Here is a 12,369-nt window from a genome sequence, read left to right on the forward strand (position 1 = left end):
TCCACTGCTTCAGCATCTCTCCAGGCTCCTGCTTCAGTCCCTGTTCCCTGTTCCTCATCCGGGCCAGAACTCCGAGAAGCTCCCTGCTTCTCTGAATCACAGCTACGTCCTCCCCTTTCCTGACTCCGGATCCTGATGACAGTGAATGTCACTTTCAATTGACTTGCATAAATGGCATTTTAGATCGCATTTTTCTTAACAGTAGAAGCTGTGTTAATATGACTTCATTTTTTTGTATATGTTTGTATGCATGTGTGAAGGATGTTCATGTACCCAGGAACACAAATGAAGTGCCTTGTGGAAAAATAAAGTTCTTCCAAGTCTAAGAAAAGTAAGCAAATAAAAAAACACACTTGGATATAAACAAGCTTTTATTTTAACAGCATTACAGAGGAAAAACAAAACACATCTTTAAAGCTGCTAAAAACCTAAGTGTATTTTTGCTATACACAGGGTCAAAAAAAAGCAAACTGACATCAACAATGGGTTTCTGAAATTCATGTCATCATATTGCTAAGAAAAGTTATTTTTTATCTACAGGAAAAGATCAAATGTTTCTTCAGAACAAAGTTCTGAAAACAATTACACAAATTAAAAAGCAAATTAGCCAGAGGAACATCTAAATTGGTTTAGACATCAAGACAAAGTGTTAAAGATAGCAAAAGTATTCTAAAAATATAAATCAGATTAATTATGCCAGAAAGTTATGGAAAGCAAAGAATTAAGCTGCCTAAAATTTAAGGTTTTTATCAGGGAGAAGTTAATACACAATACCTCCCCAACATGGAATGTTTAAGTTGACTGCATCTGAGAATGTGTTGGCACTGTAGTGCAATGTCCTTAATGACACAGTGCTTCGTCTTACCTGGTTCCTTTATATATATCCGAGGAAACTTTGCTGCACATTTTTATAGATTACAAGGTACACTGACCAGTTCCAAATCTAGGCTGCTCACTTAGTTATACTGTGTCTTAAGATGTATATTTGTTCACCCATCAGACTTCTTATGATGTTTGTTAATCCAATACTATTCTGTACAAACTAGAAAAGTATCCAAAGTGAATGTGTCTTACAATAAAACTGATCACGTATAAATTCTTTTTGTTTTTTAATAATGGTAGACAAATTTGCAAAAGCACAGAAAATACAACGAAAATGATCTAAAAATGTTAAGTGGTTTTCTTAAAAAACAATAAAAATAATGGTATCATCCTCAGCTGTTCTTCTTGCGTAGCTGAACAGATGCTTCATTCGGTGGATTTCTGGATTTACTTAAAAATCCAAGTGTCCTCTTCTCAGTTCTAAAATATAGTAAGAATAACACAAAATAATAAAATCATAAAACAGCAAATAGAAGCAAAATACTACACATTTCTTTGAGATCCTTTTATCTGCTCTTCTGTATTCGGTAAAGATACTACCGTAGGGCTTGTTTATTCTTAATTAAAACTTTCTATAATTAATAATAAGCAAACAAGAGTTAGTTCAGCATTAATCAGCAGTGTTAGTCATACTGGCTTTGACGGAGCATGCAGCACACATTTTCCCCTGGTGTCAAACTGTTGATGCTCCACATGTCGCTGTTTATGCCAAAGGGGGTAACTGTTCACTTGGTAACAGATCACATCTTTCTTCCTATGCTCCCAACCTCTTCTGTAAAACTACAAAATTAATTGCTGGTCCAGAAGCCTTTCAATTTTTCTGAACGTAAAAAAAATAAATGGATATGAAAAAGCAGAAATAGAAAACTCCCAAGCAGGTAGAAATGGTAGACTTCATAAAAGCAAAAGCTGATAGAGTTCAAGGGGGGAAACTGAACTCAACAACTGCATGGATTTCGTTATCAAAAAATGAAAATGCATATATGGTTTTAGCAATATACTCATCCTTGTGTGCTGAAAATAAATATGTATTGGAACAAAGGCTCCAATGTTGGGAAGAGCAGATCGCTACAATATGTATTTATCCTTCAGAAACAATCTCATTAGAACAGCTCCCGAGTCTGGCCTGGTTTCCTTCACAGCTTTTTAAGGCATTACCCACTGGAAGGTGGAGGTACATTTTTTCCCCCCATCTGCTCATAAATTTTAAAATGATGATTAAACACAAATTTAACAAGGATTATACCACACACGAGACAATGACTTGATAAATAAAATATTTACTTCTTTAGTCCTAGCCACCTTCTACAAATAGACTATTGTTGTGTGACTTTTACAACAAAAGGAACTCTACATTGTACTAATCTTTTTCCAGAATGAGATTTGACCTTTCCTGAGGTGGTATTAGTGCATTTAAACTTCAGTTTTGCAGTACAAAAGCAGTCCAAGCTGAAAATAAAGGCTCTATTTGCACGTGAAAAAATACTATGGTGGCAGGGCTACCATAGTTTTCATGGTCCCAACTTTTTTTGTATATATTTTATATAGATTATAGTTTTAATCACCTCCAAAGATAATTATCATAAATTATGAGATTATATATATATACACAGTTCAGCAATCATATACATTGAGTGTACAAAAGATTAGGGATGCCCGCTCTTGAAATCGACTGACGAGGTGAATCCAGGTGAAAGCTATGACCCCTAATTTATTTCACCTGTTAAATCCACTGCAATCAGTGTAGAGGGAGGGGAGGAGACAAGTTAAAGAAGGATTTGAGACAACTTAAGACATGGATTGTGTATGTGAGGGAGAAGAAAAAATATTTAAGTGCCTTTGAAAAGTATGTGATAGTAGGTGCCAGGCACACTGGTTTGAGTGTGTCAAGAACTGGGTTTTCCAAGCTCAACAGTGTCTAGTGTGTATCTGGAATGGTCCACCACCCAATAGACACCCAGCCAATGGCAGGCCGGTGGTCAAAAATGGCTTTGTCTTTGATGAAAGAAGTGAAAGGAGGCGGATACAAAATGTGCACATCAACAGACAGTCGACAGTTAGTCAACTGACAGTTTAGTACAACACTGGTGCAGAAAAATCCATAAAAGAACGCACCACTCATCGCACCTCGACACGGATGGGGTGTGCCATCTGAAGAACACCTGAAGAAGTTCCACTTCTTTCAGGCCATGTAAACGGAACTTATTTTGGAGGCTGATTTTTTGGAGGAAAGGATGCCAGGGTAACACCCGTTCTCTTTGAGAGAAACACCCCGGGATTTGTAATGACCACAGAGAGTCAGGACCTCAGTTTTATGTCTCATCCAAAGGACAGTGCCTATTTTACATTATAGTGTCCCTGTCGCTATGCTGAAGCATTAGGACCCACAAAGTCTGCAGGGTGAGCGCCCCCTACTGGTCCCACTAACACCTCTTCTAGCAGCAACCTTAGATTTTTCATCCAGGTACTGACCAGGCTCACACCTGCTGAGCTTCAGTGGGTTGTCAGTAGTGAGTTGCAGGTGATATGCTTGCTGGCATCCTTCACCAAGTTCTTTACAGAGAAGTGCACACATACTGTAGCACTAACCTAAGTGCTTGGTTCCATCAGTGAAGGGTTCTGGTGGTTCAGTAATGTTCTGGGAGGGGCACATTTGTCTGGCATGGTACGAGTACACTCATTCTCATTCTAGCTACTATTTTAATGGTAATGAGTGATCATCCTCACCCCATGTTGCACCATTTATTTCTTGCTGGGAGGGGCGTCTTTGAGGATGACAACCCCCCTATCTACAGAGTATGTGTGGTCACACAAGGGTCTGATGATCATGACTCTGATGTCCTCCATATGTCATGGCCAAGTCAGTCACTAGAACCCACTGGAGCATGAATGTGATGTTCCAGAACAACGCCCCAAGACAGCCTCCATCAACAGGCCATGAGCTGAACCGCCTTTCTTGTGGAAGATCTACAGGCCACACCTGCTGGTCTAGATCCTTATGAACGGACTTAACACTGGTGTTTCCATCTTTTGTCCTCTATCTGTACTACACTGATGCAAACAGTACAGACTTATTTTCAAAATATTGTTCATAAGTGAACAATAAATTAACCTTATTAGACCTTATAATTGCTTTTTAATAAGGAAAATAAATAAAAATATGAAAAACACTTCAGTACCCTGACATCAAATTTAAATTACATGGATTCAGTATCAAGTTTACTTATAATATTAGTATGAATTTGTCGTAAAAAGAATGGAGTTATTTGAACATTTTTCTAAATGTAACTGCTTAAAACTTAAGTGTATAATGATTTGTACCCTATGCTGTGCACTATACTACTAATAAATTCTAATTAAATGCATTTTACTGATATTGAGCCAACTCCTAATACAACAAGGCAGATGCTAAAATGCCAAATATACCAGTGTAAGCTAAAATGTAATGAAATGTAACATTATATGCAAATATAATATTTAAACAAATGCCATGCAGACAATTAAGACCTGATGAAAAATTACCCATAGTTAAAAAAAAGCCAGAAACACACAAATTTGAGTGCTCAAGGCAAATTCATGTACCTCACAAGCAGAAATTCATTTATAAAGAAACTTTGTTCATCCACTGTTGAAACTCTTCAATGAGAACATCGTCTTTAAGCAAGACTTAAATTTCTGGGAGGCAATCCTTTGGGCTTAAAAAACACTACATAAATACAAGGAACTGTTATTGTTGTTCTTGCCAAACTGGGATGTAATTTTGTGCTAGTGTAAACTGAGATGGAAATATTACACATACCTCAAGTGAACCACTCTGAAAGTGTGTGATGTGTCAAGATGCACAATCAAAACTGATTCAGATCTCACAAAAATTAGTGATCTTGGATATCGGAGGTACTGTAGCAAAGGTACAACCAACAAAAACTGCGATAGAAAGGAATTCAAAAGATAACCTAAGGCTGTAAAACATAGTAAGAAAAAGCACTCCAGGCTGCGTGTAGCATTTGATGGTGGTTCTCAAAAACGTCAGGCCGGAAGATAATGGCAGAGAAGCAGAAGAAGAGGTGACGAGGCCTCTCTGAATGTTGCGGTCCCTTACCTGGCATTCAGTCCTCCCCCTCCTCTGTGAGCTCGGTCTCTTTGTGCACCACCACCCGGGTCACTGACATGTCAGGGTGCTGCTCTTTGGCTTCCTTAATTGCCTGGGCCAAGGCCTACCCAGAATTCCACATGCAAACACAGGGTGAAGACAAAGTAAAAGAAAGTGGCAAAACAAAATGAAAAGCAAATTAATCAAGCTTGCCCTGGTGATTTAAGCAAATTCACTTATTTGCTTGCGATTCTGTCTGGTCAACAGGGTCTTGTATGGAAGAAGAGCAGAGCAGGATGAAACCGAGCTGAAATTTGTTAACTGCAACGTTGAAATTAGTGGCAAAACAGACTAAGATCGTGAAATAAATCTAGCTGGTAAGTGAGTCTCTCCCTGCCCTCTGCCCAAGTACCCAACACCTCCATCTCAGTGTGGCCTTGTTTTTGTATCGTAATGAACGCTCCGGGTTCTGTCTCAGCAGTGTGGGAAATGACAAGCTGGAGAAGACTTTAAAGGCTCTCTGACAGTTGTATTGCATGTTTCAGTACAGCAGAGTACAGAGGCAGAGAAAGATAGGCTAAACCCACAGGAGATATTCATCTTGCTTATTTAAATGGATTACTATTGTTTTAGTTAGTAAATGTTATTTTAATTAACCTAAACCCAATGCAATAGTACTTTAATTATCATAAGGTAGGATTACCTACTGTATGTCTCATAACCACACATACTGTACCATATACTGTAGTATATTATGCAACAGTATAGGGGTGGACATGATCATATGCTAATTGGGCTATTTGTAATGATTATTTGCATTGAACCCTTGCGAATGTTAAGACCCTTCTGTATAAACATCTTTTCTTTAAACAGGGGGACATTAAAACACGCCTTTTGAAGGTTACATTTTCTTTCCTTTTTCCCTGAAGTGGTAAAACAGAGACCACACTTAAAATACAGATTTGCAAAAATCACCCTCACTATCACCAGTGAATACAGTCTCATTGTTCATCTGAGCTGCCTTCCCAATGTAAAGTACATCTCATTCAAGTCACCAACAGATCGATTGTACTTTCAAACAGCCCTGTTTTTGTTTTTCTCCTGCTGAAGTGCAATCAAAGCCAAAACCAATCTAAGGGTCTACAAATAGAAGAATTGGAAAACCTGTATCTGTGTTTTTATTTTTGTGATGTTATAAATATTTACTGTTTTTGACTCATTTAGAAATCCACGACACTCCCTATAGCTGAGAACCTCTGCCGCTCTGTAATTAACTTGACTGAGCTCATCTCGTTTATAAGCCTTGTCTGCTCGTTTCTGTGGGAAGGATGTACTGTCTGCTCAAACATTAATAACTCCAAATGGCATCATAAAGTTGTTTGTAAATTAATTTCTCAGATATTAAGTTCTGAAAACCACTTTTGAAAAGCAGAAGGAGGTAAATTCCATATCAATGATAAATTAGTGGGAGGATTAAACTAAATATTTAATTAATATTTTCTTTACTCTGAACATAGATTGTTTATCCCTTGTGAGTACACATTTTCCAGTTGCTGAAAATTTCTACTAATGCACATGACATTTGCAAAACCATTTCAATAACAATTTATTGGAATCATGCCACTAAGCCTTTCCTACATAATATGCAAAGAAAGAGAGATCAATAATATGGACAACCTTTTACATTTCCTGTACCATATGGATTTACAAAGTACAAGAATACTAAGTAGCACTGTTTTTTCCAATGGTACAGGTGATAATTAGTGGGATTTTAATGAATTGCAGTGTTATACACTGCTGTGAAATTTGTTTTGCATTATACTCTTTTTAAGCAAGCTTTTTCCTTCTTCATTCAAAAACAATTCTATTGCAATCTCCTACTGAACATTTAGCCATTTTGTTTCAAACTAGAAGTTTATCCTGTTAGTTCTTTATTTTATAACAGGAAAAGTAGCATTTTACCTTGATACACATTTACACACAGAAACTGGAGGAACATCTGACAATAAGTCAATTATATTTGGCTGGTAAATGTGATGTATTAGGCACTACGTCTCTTCATATTGCACATGTAGTTTACCTTTTTAGTTTAATTTATATTTATATAAAATTATATAAATTACATTAAAGTTTGCTGAACCACATGTTTGGTTTCTTCTTGCCCAGCTTAAGTTCTTGTAATAGTAGAAAGCACTAATGGAGCAAACTACTTATGCTCATAACAAACTTGTTGACTATTCCAGGATATCTAAGACTTCTGCACTGCAGTGTGAGATTCCAAGAAACATATGAATAGGGATAACATTTTCTTACAGCAAAAATATGTAAATATCACACATTATCATTTAGAAATCCAAGACATTCTCTATGCATGAAAAGTATGGAACAGCAGAGGTTAACAGTACAGTCAGTACAGTCATAGCTGAAAGCAGCAAATCTAATGAGTAAGCCACAGGACAAATACTTTTCAACTGACAGATTCACTCAGCGGACAACAGTTACAGTGGAATTGTAACGCTGTTTGGCTGCAGCTTCAGTCTCAAACAGAGTTTGATTTGGCAAATTGTTTTGCCTTTCATGCATGTTCGCTAGTGATTTCTATATACCAGCCCTATCCAAAAAGTTACATTTATTATGGCAACAATGCACAGTAATTTAAAACACCTGTGCTGCTTACTTTTTAAGTTTAAGATTTAGATGACTGCTTAGATTTCAAAGCCAATGCGCAAATGTACAGTTTCCATGGCAGCAGCAATAGCAGTAACAATCATACTCCTAGCCATGACATCAGGGCACAACTTCACAGAACAGAGCCAGTACGCACCTCATCGTGGTCAATGTCTGCATCTCCTGTGATGACAATGCGCTTTTCAATCCTGGTCTCAGAAAGTCCACCTTTTACTGTCTGAGGGGGAAAAAGTTAATCTAATAAATACTGCACTTGCGGTAGGAGCATATGGATAAGTAACAATGGAATTTACAATTCTTCAGACATTAATTAGATGGAAAATCATAAGAAAAAAAGCAACTCTTTTTACACAGTTCTTTAGTTTCTTTACATCATATGCAGAAACTACTAATTACCAATACAGAACCATAAAAAGAACTATAAAAAAATCAACCACAAAGCCAAAATTGAAAAAATGAAATTTAATTTTAGAGAATTAATGTCTATGAAACACTTGATTCATTATAGCTTCCAATTTAAAAAGACTGAAGAGAATGGAACCTTTAATCTCTTTTTTGGGGATATTACACTAAAGAAAATATCAATTATTAATGTGACAAAATCAGAGGACAAGCTACTGCCTTTTCTTTAAAGAGACAACATTCTCAAGTGGCATGTCACTGTAACATTTGCTTGGTGACATGGCCCTCAGTGCACATTTAATGATGACAACACTCTCCCAGACTCGATTAGCTGTCATAGACATGACAGGCTTGCTAATGGCCCATCTACAATCTGCCGTCCACTCTGTTGCTAATGCTCATGCTGACAGCGACAGCATCACCGTGTGCTTCCTGTCCACACCTATAGCTAGATGGATCACTGGCCCTCTCCCATTTGCAAACTCTCTTCTTTATGTTCTCGACTAGTGACAATGAAGTTAGGGGTCACCGACTTTAGATTACAGTATTCACTCCGCACTTGTTGCTCAACGTAATTAACAATCTCTTTGGAGACAGTAATTGTTTTTGACAATGTCACTAGTATTGCATCTATGCAAGACATCGAGTCAGTTCATGAGATTTTGTGTGAAAAATAAAAGCGCAGCTGAAATTAAATATTTGTTATAAAACTCTTTTTAAGGTTTTAAGTTCTAAATGTGTATATACTGTGTACAATGTACATTTTTGACACATTACAGGATCTACGTTTATTAGTTGAAAAAGAAGTGAACCTACTGTACATGCTACAGATTTGTTCATTTGATCATGTACTGCTTTCCTTGGTTAGACCATTTCAAGATGTTAGATCTTGTTTGCCAAGGGATTACTTGCAATACCAAAGATGGTGTCTGCAGGCCAAATCTCAACACTGATATTTGACAATTACAGAATCTACATCCAATGAAAATAACCTCCACATTCCGCTTGAAATAACCCGAGATAATACTAGACACAGAAGAGGAACCATGGGTAAAACGTTTTTAAAAGAAATAAGGAAGAACAGCAAAAATGAAGACTGGCAAAACTAAAAAACAAATGTAAAACAAATAACTTCTTGAAATCGTGGTCGTCTCTGCCCCTTGACTTCTCAAACACAATGATACTAGGTGGTGCGTCACCTACCTGCCCTTCCCGAACCATTACCTTGGTAATGTGTGTAGTGGTGGTGGTGCAGAGGGATTCAGAGGTGATGGTCTGTGCAGTCATGAGAATGCCAGGTTCACCTTCTCCACCGCCATCCAGCTTCAAGACAAAAGGCACTACAAGTTCTCATGCTTTCACTCAAGGCCGTTGCTGAACTAGGACATTCAAAGAACGCCCAAAGACGAAAGAACTCTCGGGGACAAAAAGTACAAAATATGACATAGGTGCCGGACAATCCTTTGCAAGTAAAGATTACCGCAGTCAAAACAGGTGAATTAAAGAGACGTAACTGTTTACATAAGGAAAGTTGTGCTTTCTTATACAGTAACAATAAAGCTGGTCAATGCACATCTTTCACTGAAGCATATTTATGGTGAGGCTAAAGGACCCCTAATTAAACAAACTCCCATTTACCAATTACCGAGGCTGTACTGTACGTCAGTTTGAAAGTTTGGTAATTATGTACTCCATACTGTATATTCTATTCTCACAAACTGAACTTGCATTGATCCTTTTATTTAACTGAAAATTATAGTATTAACGTGTGCAAGGAAAGCTAAGTACTTATTTTCCAATAATTCAAATCTATGCTTGTGGAGGTGCACAATAGCTTACAAGTATGTAAAGATACTGGGTGAAATCCAATAAAAAAATATGGCAGAGAATTGTTTCATTATTATCTCTCAGGAAGTCTCTCAAAAGAGTCTCTCTCTTTCCATATACAGTACTTTGAACTGTCTGGACATTTTTGGAAACATTGCCCTTTGATGTAGATGACTAACTTGTCATGATATCGTTTTTATGTATTTATACCTGAGAAGCTTCATATGTGATCGTTTTAGTCTCAGTGTGCACTATAGGAACTTCTTTTGTTGATATTTCCATTTTCTGGGCAGCGAAGGCATCAGAGATGGTCACCATCTCAGTCTTTACCACAGGAGGCTGCAAATGGAGATCAAGGCAATGAACAAAACAAACACTACAGTCTTTGTTGGCCAGCTAATCCACACGCATGCCATGAATACAAGCACAGTGCCATCCCTACAAAGGCTAAAAAGCTCAGTTCTCACAAGTGACAAATGATCTCAGTACAACCCACAAAAGTAAAAGATTGGGCAGTGAAAAGGGACATTCGGTTAACACTATCAGTAAGTAAACAGATGGTTTAACCAGTAGGAGACAGCAGATACAGAGTTTACAAGAAAAATTTACAAAAAAACTATTAAGTGTTAAAAAAACTTCCAAATTCCAAAGGATTCAACATATTTTTAAAGCTACAGGATCAGTCACAATAAATACTTTTCAAAAAAGCCAACATAAATGATCAGTACAATAATTACTAGATGTTGTTTCTCTACCAAATGAGTTATCGGAAGGTCAAGATTTTTTCTTGTGTTCAACAGAATTATGAGGGTTAAAAACTTAAAAGGAGCATTTTAGACAGGGGAAACAATTACATCGGCTTTCACACAGTGAGCTACACATGCATAGACTTCTCGTAGCAAACCACATTCGACAGACAAGAACACATATCACGCTTCCACTAAACAACACAAAACACATTCACATGGACCAAGACTGGGACTTGGAAATAAATCATAAATAATAAGTGAATAATCAAGTTGTAAAATGCAACTAAAATTTAATGAAAGAATGAAATATTTCAACTGACAAGGGCTGCTTCAGTTTAAGAGAGGCAGCCAGAAACCAAGACCGAAGCAGGCAGAGCTTGTGCTGCATGACCAGCGTGTTTCTGCATGGGGAGGTAACGGCGTTTTTTTGTCAAGCAACCCACTGTGAAAAAGAACAGGGCTTCAATCCCCACTCATTGGCTCTTAGGTTTTCAGCAACAGCAGGAATGGGAAGACAGCATGAGAAAGCGGCAGGTGGCACCAAAATGAGTCCGGGTCAAGAAAACCTCGGCGAGCCGGAATTTACCTCCGAGCAACAGATAACCTGCGGAATGTGCTCAGTTTCACCGTGAAACATGTCTCCGTTTACTCTGGGCTCCTCCACCGTCGCTGCTTCGGGCAGCTCCTCTGTCTCCGTTCGGCCATCCTTCTCTTCATGTTCCTGCTCTTTCGGCTCTTCGACATCTTCCTCCACCGCAGCGTCTGAAGAAGAGAGGGGCACTGCGACTTCGCCTGCTGGCGTCTCTGCCGCATGCACGCTCTCCTGCTGGGAGCCCTTCTCCTCTGGTCCTGCTTTGATCTGGTCCGGGGACACGCCAGTCACTTCAGGATGGTACTCCGCTTCGTCCTCGCTTTCGCTGTGGCTGCCCGAGGATGTGCTAGCCCTCCTCTCCTCCTTCTCCTGCTTCACTGAAGAGTCGCCAATCTCTGGGCTAACGGCGGCCTGAGCTCCCGTTTTAACTTTGGGGGTTCTCCTGATCTCTTCAATGACTACCGTCTCTTCTATCTCAACCTCTGCCTGCTCGCCCGTCTCTGGTTTCTGTTTGTCATCTGAGCTCTACACAGGGAAACAAAACAGAAACGGATGGAAAACGCAAACATACGTGATGAAAGCAAAACAAAAAAAACAGAAGGGAAAATAAAAAAAAAGACAAACAGATGGTGAATGGATCACACGTGGTGTTTTGTGAAAGGTGTAAAACAGAAGGAAAAAGGAAATCGTGAATGCTGAAATAAATGAACTCGAAATGTGTAGTAGAAAATGGTGCGATACTAAATGGATCTTATAACTCAAGTCCACCTCGGTAACGTCTTTGCTGCCTGGCTGAGTTCCATCTGCTCTTGTTGGGGTTTTCTGTGGAACATAAGAGTAACCAAAGGAACCAGTCACTCAGACTTTACTATCATCAGGAGACACAACTATAGCACTGTACAGGTCCCACAGAATAATACTCTGGATACGTATGGAAATAAATGAGAAATATTTTTTCTCTTGCCCTACAGCAAATGACTATGAACTTTTTAAAAATGCACACTTTTACGTGCACTGTCACAAAAGTATATAAAGAACCCTTTACAGTCCTATAGTATTTTATATTACAAACAATGCAATGAACTGCACAATAAAAGCCTAATGAAGCCAAAACTGTTATTAGCACAAGCAGTTATAAT

General features: G+C 38.3%; 1 protein-coding gene across 15 annotated transcripts in view; it reads right to left on the reverse strand.

Moving 5' to 3' along the window:
- Positions 1–353: 353 nt before the first annotated feature.
- Positions 354–12,369, reverse strand: part of epb41l2 (erythrocyte membrane protein band 4.1-like 2) — a 107,170-nt gene continuing 95,154 nt past the window's right edge. For 10 of the 15 annotated variants that reach the window (XM_088626917.1, XM_088626904.1, XM_088626913.1 and 7 more), the window contains 7 exons: positions 11,999–12,052; positions 11,225–11,755; positions 10,100–10,228; positions 9,266–9,385; positions 7,797–7,877; positions 4,982–5,096; positions 354–1,302 (listed from right to left, as the gene is read on the reverse strand). In XM_088626917.1, the coding sequence (XP_088483043.1) occupies positions 4,989–5,096; positions 7,797–7,877; positions 9,266–9,385; positions 10,100–10,228; positions 11,225–11,755; positions 11,999–12,052 (1,023 nt within the window). In that variant the 3' untranslated portion in view covers positions 354–1,302; positions 4,982–4,988. The remainder of the gene's footprint in view (positions 1,303–4,981; positions 5,097–7,796; positions 7,878–9,265; positions 9,386–10,099; positions 10,229–11,224; positions 11,756–11,998; positions 12,053–12,369) is intronic. The other 5 variants (XM_088626906.1, XM_088626919.1, XM_088626918.1 and 2 more) reach the window with 2 other exon arrangements.

The sequence above is a fragment of the Lepisosteus platostomus genome, chromosome 3 (genome assembly GCF_059453375.1).
Source record: "Lepisosteus platostomus isolate fLepPlt1 chromosome 3, fLepPlt1.hap1, whole genome shotgun sequence".
Taxonomy (NCBI): domain Eukaryota; kingdom Metazoa; phylum Chordata; class Actinopteri; order Semionotiformes; family Lepisosteidae; genus Lepisosteus; species Lepisosteus platostomus.